At 39.0% G+C, this 16,043-nt stretch overlaps 1 protein-coding gene across 1 annotated transcript in view; it reads right to left on the reverse strand.

Annotated features, from left to right (window-relative positions):
* The window catches only part of fat1a (FAT atypical cadherin 1a), a 119,089-nt gene that overhangs the window by 46,605 nt on the left and 56,441 nt on the right, over positions 1-16,043 (reverse strand). Inside the window, exons 5-8 of the mRNA XM_051703305.1 lie at positions 9,127-9,456; positions 7,248-7,458; positions 6,776-6,844; positions 5,087-5,226 (exon numbers count right to left, since the gene is read on the reverse strand). Coding sequence (XP_051559265.1) covers positions 5,087-5,226; positions 6,776-6,844; positions 7,248-7,458; positions 9,127-9,456 — 750 coding nt within the window. The remainder of the gene's footprint in view (positions 1-5,086; positions 5,227-6,775; positions 6,845-7,247; positions 7,459-9,126; positions 9,457-16,043) is intronic.

A 16,043-nucleotide genomic window follows, 5' to 3' on the forward strand; every position in this document is an offset into this window, starting at 1 on the left:
AGATGATCCCTAAAGCGGGTATTCCAGAAGCTAGCAGCCTGCTCTTGAAGAGAAATCCCTTCTACAAACTAACATTTAGAACATGAACACAAAGGCATTACCTCCCACACATAGGCATCTCACAGACTGAGTTTATATATCTCAGAATCTCTTCCCATTTCACTTTCAATAATATAAATGTGGACAATAATAACATATGGAACTAGTGCACAAATACAGAAACACACTAGCGCTACTTTTGGCAACAAACTCCATTTTAAGCCCTGTTCACATCGCCAGCAGCGTCACAGTGACACGATTCCATTCATTTTCAATGAGAGCACAGCGACTTCTGGCAACACGAGCTGCCACGGCCGTTGGCGACAGAGATCGCCGTGGAGAGCAACAAGACAAGTGGAGAAAATTGCAACTTTATGCAAAAGCGACATTTGTGAGCGACTACCAATGAGAGTGAAGACAGTGGAGCTCATGTCACTCGTTTGCTGTAAGTGTAGATACACCTGGAGACAAATTCAGGCAAAACGGAGAAGTTAAAAATTTCTGTAAGCGAGTTCACTGTTCTATATCATTTGTCTGTAACCACATACATGGATATGGGCTAATAAAATGATGTGTGCAAAACCGTGTCGGCATTCTGAGCACCAGCAGGAATGCCCACTAGCGACACAGATCGCAGAGCCTAGCGACACCAATCGACAATGCTGCCGGCAGTGTGAATGGGGCTTTAGACTTTTAAAACAATTTCCATTTTAAAATAAGTCACTTTTTTTATTTTTTTTATCTCTAAAGCCCTGTTCACACTTGCAGCGACATTATCACTTGATGTCACTTGTCCCTATATGCTGTATGTCGCTAGTCGGCGTTCCTCTAATGCTGTCACTCTAATTTTATTGTTGGACTGCACGTCTGGCCACATCTTTTACAAATCTGACCACAGATAAGACATACTGCCAGTAAAACTAAGATATCATTCTAATTTAACTTCTAATTTAACTAATTTAAAATAGCTTCTTGTCACTAAAAATGAACACTCTGCAGGAGAGAGTGTTTTATATAAACTGCAGCAGTGCTCACTGAATCACTTCTTAATGATCTTAATGTAGGAATCAAAGTGTACTCACTCAGCCTGCTGACAATTTATTTTCCACACAACATAACGGTCAAATCACACAAAAACTTTAACTTCTCTTCTGTCTTGCCTGCCACCGTCTTCATTCCTATTGGTAGTCACTGCCGAAATGCACTCCTCATTTACATAGTTAACTTTTATCAAATTTCTGAAGTCGCTTGACACGCCCACATATAGTCACTAGCTCTCGCTGTTGCTCCTGTTGCCGGAAGTCGCCAGCTCTCATTGAAAATTAATAAGATCATGTTGCTGGGGGGCCTGGGTAGCTCAGTGGTAAAATACGCTGGCTACCACCCCTGGAGTTCGCTAGTTCACTAGTTCGAATCCCAGGGTGTGCTGAATGACTCCAGCCAGGTCTCCTAAGCAACCAAATTGGCCCAGTTGCTAGGGAGGGTAACCTACTCATGGTCGCTATAATGTGGTTCGTTCTTGGTGGGGAGCGTGGTGAGTTGAGCATGGATGCCGCGGTGGATGGCGTGAAGCCTCCACACGCACTATGTCTCCGTGGCAACGCGCTCAACAAGCCACGTGATAAGATGCGCAGGTTGATGGTCTCAGATGTGGAGGCAACTGGGATTCATCCTCCGCCACCCGGATTGAGGCGAATCACTATGAGACCACAAGGACTTAAAAGCGCACTGGGAATTGGGCATTCCAAATTAGGTGAAAATAAGGTAATGTTGCTTTGTTGCTGCAAGTTACTGCATGTGTGAATGGGGCTTAATGCTAGACCTTCATGGCCACCTCAATGCCTTGCTTGTCTCATGCAAGCCACATTTCCTTGTATGTGACAGGTCTTAGAGAAAATGACTTTGGCACACTCACAAACACAGAGTTGCCACACATTCTCGCAGAGGCCTAAAATAGGATTACACAAAGCATACATTTTCCTCCCCCACTGCATTCTTTTCTTCCTTTCCAAAATAATCATAATCCCTCATTGCCTGTCTGAAATGTGCTGCTTTTATAAAGATTGGGGTGAGAGAGAGAGAAAAAAAATAGAAGCGTAGAGATAAATGACAAAAAACAATGAAAATAGAGCATAGAGAAGGTCTGGCAAGCCCATGTCAAATACACATGACTTTGATTTAAACAAAGATATATGGCTCTGAGAAGAGGGGAGAGCTAATCGCTTCAGGAGAGGGTCACCAGACACACAAAGGCAAAAGCGAAGCCTGAATGCTGATTTGTGATTAAAAATGTGCATTTGGTGGGTTGCAAGGGTAAACAACAGCATACAAATATCTCACAAACAATAAAAAAATCCCCTTCCCATTAACTGTAATCTTCTTAAGATTCTGTTTTCATAAAAGCAAAACTGAAACATGAAATAGCTGCAGATATAACCAACTCAAGTAAAATATGCTGAAATTGACTTTGGTGATGAAAAACACTTGTGTTGGAAACACTGCATCCAAACACATGAATGTTCTAAACTCATTATTAGGTCAGTGAAGAAATAAAAGATGAAACAAGCTACAAATGGTTTAAATCAAAAGCACATTGCCCATCCATCTTTCTCTTGCTTTGTGAGCGGAGATGAAAGGCGTGCACTTTATATTGTCTCTTTAATGTTTTAAGTGCAAATATTTGCCTGATTTGCTCGTTTGGCCTAGTTTCCTCTCCAGCACCTGCCTGTTTGCAAAGGTATTTGAAAGTGCTGATGGGTATAAACTGGGTTTTGTCATTGCTAATTAGCCAGCAAGCTGAAAACTCCTGTCAGGGTGGTTTGATGTACCAACTTTACTTAAAAACAAAACTTTAAACTTATGCAATGCATCAAAGTTTACACAAATACACATATTTATATACACAATATTAATACACAAATATTGAGTTTTGTGTTTTTTTTATTTTTTGGTACAACAAAGTCTCCACTTTCAAATTACGTCACACCATTGGGGGGGGGTTAAGGGAATGAAGTAGGAGGGGCATTCATCAAAAAACATTTGAGAATCACTATGCTAGCAGAACATGTTTGGGTCAAATTTAACTCCAAATTAAAAATGAAGGGGGGGGGGGTGTTACAGTTTTTAAATTGTGAAGTATTTATACTTAATTGTACAATTTGTTGGGAAAAAACTAAAAAGAAGCTGTTGTATAATAGTAATTAAAATTAGATTTTTGCATTACAGTAATGACAATTTAGAGGGAAAATTGCAATGCAAATAATGTCAATTTCTTTTTCTTTTTATATTGTTTTCATTTGATTTGGGGTAATATATAACCCAGACATGTTTCGTGAGCTTTACCAAAAAGGTCTTGTTTGTTGTTTATTAGAAGTATCAATTTTATTATACATATTGCATAATTTAATTTATATTAAAGTCTTTCATAAGTCTAAATAATGAACTAAAAAAAGCACAACAACTCGTAAAATTGACACAAGTCATGTGGCCCATGATCTAGAGCCAGCTTTACTGTTTCCCATTAAACCCTAAATCATTATGGGCCAACAAATACTACTGTACCTCATGCAGTAGTACTGTATGAATATTACCACATCCATTCTAGCCTTATAAACCCAACACAAAGGGGCTAAAGCCTGAGAAAATCTGAGCACAGGTCCACCCAAAGAAAGTCACAATAAAGGCTCTGTTTGAGTAAGTGAGGGCACAAATGCGGCCCTCAATCAGAGAGTGTCACTCTTCAGTGACCTCTTTAGGACCTTATGTAAAGATTTACTAACACTTGAAAACGAAACCAGCACATGCATAATCTGTGTGACTAGTTTATAAGTGACATATAGGATGAAGCCTACTGTGAGAAATGCTATGCTGAAAATAAATTGATTAGTCTGAAAACCTCCAGAATTTCCAACTTAATAATTCACACTATCAAAAGGTATGGTTAATTCTCTCACAAGATAAATATATAATTAAATTAAGGAGAGAGAGCGAGACTGTCAGAGTAAGTAAAAAAGAGAGAGAAATGAAAAAGCAGCGAGCCAGATGGCTTCATCCTCCTCACACACACCAGGAATGAGACAATGGAAGATTCCACCACCAGGCCAAGGAATGTCTGCCAGCATGTTGTGACATGTGGTATTTTAAGAACATTCAGCGAACCTTCAGACAACATTAAAGAATGTCTGCAATAGTTGACCTGAATCTAATCAGAACCATGGTCCAAAGCATGGAATTTTAAACCCTACTACAAGGACAGCTTATGACCCATACAGAATCTGGGGTCAGGGAATGAAGTAGGGGGGCATTCATCCAAAAAAGGTTGAGAACCACTGCTTTAATGTTTTCAATAGACTTTCAACAGCTGCTTGAAAATCAAAATGTGTGCTTCTTTTTAAATTCCAGATGCTGATATTAGCTGCGACCTACAGTGCCACTATAACTAAAAAAAGAAAATCAGTGTGGAAAGTTAGAAATACTTTTGATGCTGGGCCTGGGTAGCTCAGAGAGCAATGACTACCACCCCTGGAGTTGTGAGTTTGAATCCAAATTGGGCCGGTTGCTAGGGAGGGTAGAGTCAAAGGGGTTACCCTCCTCGTGGTCATGATATAGTGGTTCTCGCTGTCAATGGGGGGTGTGGTAAGATCACGGGGAATAGCATGAGCCTCCACATGCAACAAGTCCCCGCGGTAATGCGCCCAGCAAGCCATGTGATAAGATGCGCGGGCTGACTGTCTCAGAAGCAGATACAACTGCGATTTGTCCTCCGCCATTCGGATTGAGGTGAGCAACTGTGCCACCACGAGGACCGAGTGAGCATTGGGAATTGGGCATGCCAAATTGGGGAGAAAAGGGTATAACCCCCCCCCCCCAAATAAAAACATGCTTGAGATATTTCTTTCAATTCAATGCATGCTTTTCCTTCCTTGCAACACACGTGACACAAACATGCACAAACACTTCTCTGAGCTTTTCTTGTCCCTCAAAAAAGCCTATATGGTGAGCGCACAATGCTTTGCTTCCATAAACACTTCATTAGCAATTCAATTACCTGCGTGCTGACAGATCTGGTGCCATCTGTTGCGTCTACCGTCAAGTTATAATGGGATTTCTGCTCTGCGTCCAGCGCTTGGGCCACAATCACCGTCCCACTCGCTTTCCCCACCTCAAATCGACTGTCAGAATTACCACCTGTTGAGAGGAGATTTTCACCACAACCAAAATGGACAGGAAATTAGACAACCATCATCACAAGTTAGGCAGTAAGAGAGGACAGGGAGAGAGAGACTGAACTGCACAGGTGGCCATAAGTCAGGTTTGTGGTTTAGAGGCAACTGCTTCACACTTTTGATGTATGCCACAATAATAACTGTCTAACATAATATCTGTATTCTCTTACATTGATGCCTAACAGCATGAAACATCAAAACATACAAAACACCAAAACTATAAAAGAAAATACTATATATATATATATATATATATATATATATATATATATATATATATATATATATATACAAAAAACAAAGTTGTGGCAGACCAATATATTGGCTGATAACCATGCCTGCTTGGCTGATTAAAGGACAAGGTATACTTCGGTTTTTCTCATGCCAATATGTCTCAGGCACAGTTCCCATCAGTATGTGTGAACTGTTTGCGTAGAGCCTAGTTTTTCTATACACACTGATAGTCCATGTCGTTGTTGCATGCACCTGCATCAACTGGGCTAAAAGAGTATCACAAAGCCATCAAACTTGTCCATATGAGCTGGCGGTCGAAAGTCTGGGTGGAAAAATGAAGTATACCCCAGCCCTAACAGAGCAGTTTTGCCACAAACAGAAAACTAAATGTCACAATGGAAAACTAACACTTCCCTTAATCGGCCGTGTTAATTGCCTTTGTTACTGTTCCAAGATCTATCAACAGCTCAATTTTGAGTTAACATTGTTCAACAAATTGAGTTCAATTAAAGGTACAGTGTGTTATTAGTCACCATGAGCAGCATCCAAACAGAACGGCAAAAATAATTGCTTCCATTGTTTAGACAAAATAATGGTGCCTCTATATTATGCGAGACCGATCTAATAAAATTGTTGCAATTCTTTTTGGTGCCACAAGTGGCATAGAAAGTACACACTTCACCTCTGATTTAATCAGTTTTCTGTGCATTTTATTTGGTATCACAATATTTTTTACATCAATATATTGGTCATTCTGCTTTCCTGACCTTGTTATCGCCAAATGAAAACAACAACAACAACAACAACAGTATTGGTCCACTATAAGAAAGAGTTTTTAAGGCCAATAATGAAAAACATTTTGCAGTAAGTATTTTTCTGACTAAATGACAAACATACATATAACAATAATAAAAGCATTATACATGAAAGAACATAAGGCTTCCAAATAAATGGAGCTTCCAAATGAATAACACTAAGTGCATAGAATGGCAAGGAAAAAAGCTACTCTTCATATAAGGACTAGATGAAAGACACTCCAATAGGGTGGAGAGTCAAATTCTTTTGATTTTAAGAACTAAAGAATCTAAATGTAACTCTTTCATTGCCAGCTCATAAGCCCTTAGTGAAAAGAATCAACACTTTCTGGATAATGTAGCGCAACCGAAAGAGTCACAACACCACAGTGGCACGAGACAAAGCACATCTTGTACAAAAAGCACTTGACAGATCTCGTAATGGCCACGTGCAGTAGAAATTAGGAGATCTGCAGCAGATACCTTCTGCAGTGCAGTTCAGGTCACAAGCCATCTGAACGATGTAAAACTTCTCTTTAGCCGCTACGTCCTCTTCCAAAGCCAAGAAGAGGAGCAAGGAAACAAATAAGAGAAGAAAAACAGAGGACAGAAAAGGCCAAATCATTCCGAAATAAAGAGAGGAAACAAGAGACAAAGTAGAAAAGAGAAAAAGCAAAAGTTGTCAGTGACAGATTGGTTAAAAGATAAAGGGACAGGAAGAGGATGCAAAGTCATATTATGGCAGTTCTATTGAGGAGATAAACACGATGAAAGATGCAAAGATATTTCCTCTACAGAGACTCATTAGCAGATTTAATCACATTTTGTTTGTTATTTACTTACTGCATGTTAAATAGTCAAGGCACCAATATGAAACAAGCTTTAGCTTTCAAACTGATACACATAAACATGCAAATATGCAAACTTTCACAAAGACATTATACGTCCACCATACCTGTTATCTCAAACCAGACTGGTGTATCTGCAGACTCCATTGTGATTACCCCGACCATGTGTGCCACAGGGTCGCTTTCCATGACGGAAAAGGAGTAAAACGGCTCATCAAATGCCAGAGGGACAGCACTTGGCTCTGGCTTGGGGATCCATTCGATGTGTAGACGGCAGGTGGATGATTTCTGGGGTCGGCCATTATCTACTGCTTTAATCTGTGTATATATGTAGAAAAACAAATGTGTCAAACAATCCACTTCTTACAGTAGTATATCTTTCCTTTATTCATGTTCAATACTATTACCATTATGACTGTAACAGAAATTCTTTTTTTAAAGATAAATTGTGTAATATCTGCACCATTAGCGCAACCACATGGAAATAATTGCATCAACGGTTTCAAAACAGGCCCACAGAGGCCATAAAATAAGCTGATCTTGAGAAGACGAGACATAAAATTAGTAATAATGCATGGCCTCTTCTCTTCCATAAGTTTGGAAACATTTTTATTCTTTTTGCAGATCCGTTTGGTGCGTGGGTGGTGGTACTGAAATTACACACATCATCTTTAAAGAGATTTATTAACTAAGATCTTTCCCATTAAAAAGAACCAAATTAAGCTCAATCAGGGAGAGATACAACTTGCTGAACACTATTAAATGTAGTAAAGTCAGCATGGTGCCAGAACACCTGTCACTGTGACGTTTAGAATGTGACAGATGTCAGGTAATGAAACAAAGGGAGGTCTGGCAGAAATGTCACTGGCCACATGCCAGACAGAAAGTTTAGTTTACGCTAATAAAACTTAACAATCAGAAGGACATTCAGGAAGAAATAAGTGTCTGTCAGGTTTGAGAACACAGGTGTGCAACAGTCAGGTCCCACAAGTAAAAATTCTGTTCATTTGTTCCAAAGGGAATTGATTATTAATGATAATAAACCTTCAAAGACAGATCTATCTTGAGCTTCGAGGTTGTTTATCGATGGTATAAAAGACTCTTTAATTAAACAAGTACACAGACTTTTACCTTTGTCTTTTACTCTGATTTTAAATAGAGTAAGTTACTTAAAAAGTAATGGTATGATTCACCTCAGAGTTGGTTGGTTTGGTTCATGGCTTAGAACTCTTATGAAGGATTTTATGAAATCCTTATGGAAAATGTAATGGGAAAAATACTTACAGAACCAAAACGGCTGAAAAAAAGACGGTGGGCACTGTTGCGCTCTATTGTACATTAAATTTACAATATAATCCAGTACTGTCTAGTAAAGGTTGACCGATATATTGGTTTTACCGATTAATCGGTGCCGATGCTTGCTTTTTTAATAGCCTATACATCTGGTGAATGTATAGGCTGTTAAAAGATTAATTTATTAAATACTGGTTAAATAATTTTTACAAATAAAATGCCCCAGTGTATTTCGGGCTTGTTTACAGTTAAAAGTCCCACGTTAAGCACTAAATCTGAATTTATGTGGTTATTATTGGAGTTTTGGTTGCACAATAAACTGCCTTTGGGATTTTATTCATGTTGGACTCTTGTACCCTCAATGTCTGTGCCTGTCATAGTTAGGAAAAACTACAAAATCTTTGATCATTGTATACATTGCCTATCAGCCGATTACTCGGTTATCGGCCTTTTCCACCACCTTAGTTATCGGTATCGGCAAAATCCACTATCGTTCAACCTCTACTGTCTAGGATATATAAAACCTTCCCCAAAAACTAGAACTTAATATTTTAAATTAACAGTATCCAGTTTTGTCTAGACACAACATTTCTTTGTTTTTCATATCAAAACTTTCCAAAATGTAATCGTTACATGAATGAGAAATAAAAAAATAAAACTTATATATTACTAGCTAAATTAATGAATCCTCACCGTTAAGATATCATACTCTCCAGCAGTGGACAGCTTCTTAGAAGAAACCAGGCCAGTTTTGGGCTCAATGAAGAACTTGCCCTGCTCATCTCCATCCTCGATGCTGTAGGAGATCTCAGCATTTGGTCCTTCATCTCGATCTGAGGCGATGACACGATACACGGGATCTCTCTTCGTTAAACGTTCTTTTTCAGTTTTTTCTCGCTCAGGAAGTTTGATTTTGTAGACTTTCTCCATAAACTGTGGCTTGTTGTCATTCTCATCCAGGACTTTGACAATGACTCTGACCATAGTGGACTTGACGGGAATGCCTTGATCAGACACTGTGATCTGTGATGGAGGGAGGTGGCCAGAGACCAAACAAATGGAGAGAGAGAACAGACTGTTAAGTCTATTATTATTACTTATTTCCACTACTTTTATAGTCTCTTTTTTTGTCTGAGAGTGTTTTGTTGGTGACATTTCTATTCATCAAACTGATATTTCCTGACAGCTTTAAAGTTTGATCTGTTTGGAAAGAACGTTTCCGGGAGGGGGTGGTAGAAAAGTCTGTAATCGAGGGGGTGGAAAGATTCATTCACTCAGCTCTAGTTTTCTTCTTTCCTTTCATGTCAAATAACCCAGGAGAGCTGGTGTCATAATGAACATTTTTAATTAGAGTGACAAAACGAGCGGCTGCATAGGACAATAATAGAACACTCTCAAGAATATCTGACACAAGTGACTGAAATCCTTCATTATAAAGAGAGCTTCAATCAATCGGTGTTCAGAGGTAAAGAAAAATCTCCTGTTTGGAACACCAGGGCAAATGTTCCTATCTAAGTCAATTGGCTGACAAAATTGAAGTAATTCCCTGTGCACTTGGCTGTCAAGCAATCTTTTCAGACAGGCGGCAAGGCGAGAGGGGGCTTCCTGGGGTGAGAACAGACTGTTACGCATTTCTATGTGTGATTGCGTGGTGACATTTTTCCAAGATAATTTCTCTTATGTAATTTGATGAAGAATACCGTAGGCATATATTATGACTGCGATACCAGCCATCCTATATCAGCTCAAAACTAGTGTGCATTTCAAAAAGATTGTCCAACCTGTGGTGTTTGGGGACCAACTCGAATTAGTATTTCAAACATTAATCCAACACACAGCGCAGTCGATTGGTTTAGTTATATTGCCTTTTGTTCACACTCTAGTGACAAATAGAGATACATAATTTGCAACTGCACACCAGTTCTAACAGTAAAGCCTTTTTTAACAACACTACAAACAGCATTAGGGACAGGAGCTGTTCCAAACGAGCCAAGTCAGCGGCATTAAGCAGACGCTGGTGGTTTGTTGAGCATACACTCATGCTCGGAATGGCGTGTCCAATCTCAGCTGGTATCCGTTAACCAGCTCATTAATTTCCGCTGGATATCTTCAGTTAATCTCTGAAAATGCCTATTTGAGGCTGCTTAATGGTACGCTGGTGCATAAGCTGATGAATGCATACACAAACGGAGACAGAGACATATACACTATTTCCCGCTACTGAACTCAGCAGACTTGTGTAGCTTTGAGAGCAAAAATACAAAATTATTGCAGTCTACTGTGGAAGCAGATGAATAACAGGCTGGCACAGTCATTTAAAAGCATCTGTTCAACAATCTGTAAAAACTTTCCAGTAGTTACACACACACAGCATTTGGCATGAACAGTAAGCCCATAATGTGTATTTGTTTTTAAAGCTGCCCAATGCTGTTCAAGCATTTTGGCGAAAGAGATTTAATTAAATAAGATGACGAAGGACTTGGTCAGCTCCAGTAGCCAATTCTCCTGAGCTGAGTGCATGTTTGCATGCCTGCTTTTTTTTTTTTTTTTTTTCGGGAACTGGACAGAATTCAGACAGTTTCAATTAAATTGACATTTCAGTTAAATAAAAAATAACTCAAGGTCTGCTTTGAACATCAATTATATAACTAGATTTTTACATTTTCGGAAGAAATTCGAATTATGCTTGCCTTCATTCTCCAATGTCCAGAGTAGAGGTGTTATTATTATTTTTTACAAATTTCTATATTAATATTGTGGCGATGGGGGAAAAACATTATTTACCAAATCATTCTAGGAATTCAACAACAGTCTCTTAGAAGGTGCAGTTAAAATGCTTTACACATAATCACCCTCCCTTACTAAAATTTATCACGATTTTAAAGTAGTAACATTAACTGAGGTATTTTGACAAAAATGTTAGTATCATATAAAATAGGCTAACCTTTTAGGTGAAATCTATTATATTTTTGTGTATTGAAACTGTGTTGTAATAAATAATGTTTTTAAAGTGTTTCGGCTACTATTGTATTCATAAATACTATAATTTATTTTTAGAAAGACTAGCTACATTGATCTAACCAAAAAAAGAGGGAGCCATTATGGTCTTATATGCTTATGGCTTTGTGTTGTACACAGATATTAGGAAATAAACTGGCCTTGTTATGTAAAGTGGCACTTTTATATTAATTTAACAATGCATTTGGTGATTTGGAAACAGTTATCTAAAGTCCAATGAACATGAATGAGAAAGATTGAGTGAAATGTCACAATATATCATAGTTTTGAATCGCAATACACCAAAAATAAAAAATCACAATAATATTGGATTGTGACCTGTAAGTATCGATATTATATCATATTGCCAGTTACCTTGTGATTCCCACCCCTTGTTCTTAGAGGCTTTTAGCGTGTTGCTATGCAGTTGATAGAGCGTTCTATAGAATCTTTTATTGTTTTTATGTTTTATCATCAACTAGGTGAATGTCCGGTAGCCAGGCCCATACTAAATCTGCACGTGCAGATTTTTGCACTCAGCCGGCATCTGTAAGTAAATGAGTTTAGACACCTTTCATTTCTCATATTTCCATACATCCCCCGAACATTTACATCAATTTTAGCAAATTGATAATGCTTTCAGCAGCTATTAAAATTGTTGTAGTCTCAACTCAGTTTAATACAATTTACGTCTAAATCCATTTAGCAGATTTTCAGATGAAATCAGCATAGAAAATGACAAAAATTTCAGCAAATTCTGTCTTAGAAAAGTAATAGCAAACCCTTCTCAAGAAGTCACATGATTTGAGGTATAATTTCACCCAAGATTAATAGTTAGGGTTTGTTAAAATCCCTAACCCTTAAGTATGAGCAATAATAATAGTAATGCTTGACTTAGCAAGCACCACTAATAAGGTGCAAAATTCATAATCTTAAATGTTAAAAAGGTGTTTAGCCATTTTTTCAATGCAGGAACTGCAGTAACTGCATTAACATGCCTGGCAAACAGGCAAAGCTACACCCTGCATCCTCAGACTATGAGGGTGGATTCCCAAGAATACATTCAATTTCTTTGCAAATCAACTTAAGTGAATCGTGGGCATATTTTCCTGTTTGGTTCTGGAAGTTCAAAGACCAAAAGGGCAAGCTCTCTGACATGCTGCGCATGCCTCAACATGTCCCAGAGTAGCTCTCTCTCAATGTTCTTTATTTTCTCTTCTTTCCTTCCCTTCCCCCTCTGTGAGCATTTGCACCCCCCTAAACACACCTTCCTTCCCACCTCTTATATGTGTGTGTGAAATTTTGCAGGGCTCTCTCCCATATATCTCACACACACACTCTAACACCCTCAGCCTGCCCCCACATTACTGCCTCTCCCTTCACCCCAGGCATCTGCTGGCTCTAACTAACCTCACGGAGCCCATGACCACTGGCTCATTCCCTCATATCCTGGGGCACTGTGCTCAGCAGGAGTGCACTGCCCCTGGGAGAGAGACAGCCAGACTCTTGGGCTGGAGGCTTGGTGAGACAAGACCCCTGGAGGGACGATATCAATAAAGAACTTCCTGTTGCTGGACCCCTGACTAAACATCGTCCAAAAAACCAAATGGCTAGGGTTGTCATGACTACTGCAGTGGGCCACCAGAGCGAAAGGAGAGAAAAAGAGAAACAGGATACAGAAGAATGCATGTGAACAGCGACTGGACTGATGGGTCATTTGTTTATTTGCCTTTCCCTGCACCGGTCTAAAGCGAGGCAGTAATCTAATTAAATAGGAGATCATAATTCTAGAACATGTTCAGACAGAAAGGAAGATAGTTTAGAAAGAAAAACTCTGAGTTGCTCAGCAAGAGTAAAAATTGCTCAGCAATAGTAAAATCGAAAACACAGTTTAAACTTCCATACATAGGACTGCAACATGTCTAGTAGGGAAGCAGTCAGGATGATCAACTGACTAGTCAGTTAGCAAGGTTACCTAGTGAGTCTATTTAGAATTTTTAGCATTAATAATTTTAGGCGGGGATCAATTAGATTATGCAACTTCTCAGAAGAGTGTTTTAGCGTGCTGACAGTTTAAAGAGCAAAAGTATACTTTGGTTTTACGCATTCTGGTATGTCTCGTGTAAATGCCATGCGGTCTGTCCACTTGCAGCCTAGTTTTTCTAGACACACGGACAGTCCACATCTTCGCACATCATCGGTGCATGCATCTGATGTTGACTGTGCTTAAAGATTATCAAAGAGCAGTCATAGTCTCTAGTCCCTATGGGCTCATGATCAAAATAGTTTACTTTGAAAGGCTGAGCACTGGATGGTGCACGTGACCGAATGGCACGTGGAAAAACAAAGTATACCCTTAACAGTAGCCTTAACAGCTAAACCTCTCAGAGAAGTTGCGTCACCACTGCTACAGCCTTTAAAGTAGGTCTCTGTTTTTTGTGAGGACTATAAGACTATAGACCTTTTGTTTTATAAAATGTTTTGTGCAAGAGAAAGTTAATAGCTATTAAGCCTAATTATTTGTTTCATATCTGTTCATTACCCAATGGAATTCATTTGGCACTATTTTTTAATTGTGCCAAATGACTAACTATGACTAACTATTTAACTATTTTAACTATGAGACATGTCTTTGGACATGTCTCATAGTTAAAAATAATGAAACTTTTCAACATATGTCTCAAGACCCCTGCACTCAGTTCCATTCTGCTGTACTCCATTTAGCTGTTATGAACACCCCCTCAGAAACAGGTCTGGTGGACATGACCCGAAACCAGCTTAATTATACAGGGCTTCCTTAACACCAACAAGTCTTTAAGACAACCCACTGACAAGTGGATTTAAAAAAAATAAAATATAAAATAATAATAATTTGCACATCCCTACACTGACATTATATTGTTCTTCCATTTATAAATTTGTTTGGAAATGTTTCACTTTTCTATTTAAAAGTACAATTAAAAGGGTAAAACAGACAATATCAGGGACAAAAACATTTCTAACAGGTCCTTACAGTTAAGACAGCTAATATACTTAATCCAACCTGAATAAAGAAAACTAAATGCACCACCAAACTCTAATTCCCAAAGTAAAAAAAAATGTAATTAAAAACCAGAGGAACAAATTTAATCTTAAAGGGATCTTGGCACTACCAATATTTAACTGAACTGTTGGCATTAGCTAATTACAAGCCTATTGTCTATTGGTCAGCAGGTTTTGCTTTGATGTCAAGAGGAGCTCTTCACCTCACTGAGGCATAGAGAGAAGTAGGGAGGACAGATACTAGGAAGTGTTTCCCCTATATGCATAGCGATGTGCCACTGCTAAATTATGAGCGCCGCTTTTAGGATTTCACATGGTTCATTTAATATTCTTGACACAACATAATGCTTGCCAGCCCCAGTCTGCTGTGCGCTTTCTACACTGCGCACAGTTACATCACTGCATAACAAATGTGTCAGACTCGCTTCATTTCATGTGGCCTGCTAGCTCATTTCTGAAACATAGGATGGCAGGGGATCGGATATCTGAATCGGCGTCCAAATATCCATACTTCTCTACTATATAGTATGCCAAAAACAGTATGCCAATGGAGTAGTATGTCCAAATCCACAGTATTAATGCAAATATCCATACTTCTCTACTATATAGTATGCCAAAAACAGTATGCCAATGGTCTGAATCCACAGTATTCATGAAGCAGTAAGCAAGAAATACCAGGATGACCTACTATTTCCGGCGAGATTTTTAGGTGCGGATCGACTGGTCACTTAACGGTCTCATAATCCCTCAGGAGCTGAGGTGATGTCACGTTTAAAACACTGGATTTAAAGTAATGGTGGTGAATCACGAGGCGGACACCTCTTCTCAACTGTAAGTGCTTTATGTACCAAGATAAATGTTCCTTGTGCTTGCATGGGGCTTGTTTAACAAAACTAAAGCAGATAGTTTTCATGGTTGTTGTTATTACATCATATATTCAGGTCACAAGACGATGCCAACTTCCCCGGATGAAGTATGTCCGAATTCTATTCATACTACTCGCATGCATACCTAAAAGAATGTACTGTTTTGCCAGTAGATAAGTGCATCCTTCATCAAATACAGTAAATACTGAGACCGTATGTGGATTTGGACACAGCTCTGGTCTCAACCGAACAGACTATTTATTTTAAATGTGCTTGTGAACCAGTAAGATGCACGACATTTTGAATGCGGTACATAATTGTCTGTTGCAAAACTCTTATGGTTGGGTGGCCCAGGCTGAAACTGAGTTTGACACCCTTGTTTTGAGCTATTCCTCGACCAACCATGCTAACACGGGTCCGGCGTTAAAGGCTTGTGGACGCGCGCACAAAAGCACCGCTGCTGAAAGAAATCCTAGGGGAAACACTGCTGGGTGAATGTATGCTTCAGGGTGAACCATCCTCCCTGCTTTTATTTCCTGTCCACATTCCTCCTGTCATTTACCCTCCCGTTAGCAATACAATTACAGCCACAGAAATGGGCATGAAAGTACTGGGAGGGGTTGGCACGAATTTGCCAAATTAACTGACTTGCCACAGACTTTGAATTGCACACTCTAAAAAGATAATTAAAGGAGCATCAGTCTG

This window comes from Myxocyprinus asiaticus, chromosome 7, assembly GCF_019703515.2.
Source record: "Myxocyprinus asiaticus isolate MX2 ecotype Aquarium Trade chromosome 7, UBuf_Myxa_2, whole genome shotgun sequence".
NCBI lineage: Eukaryota > Metazoa > Chordata > Actinopteri > Cypriniformes > Catostomidae > Myxocyprinus > Myxocyprinus asiaticus.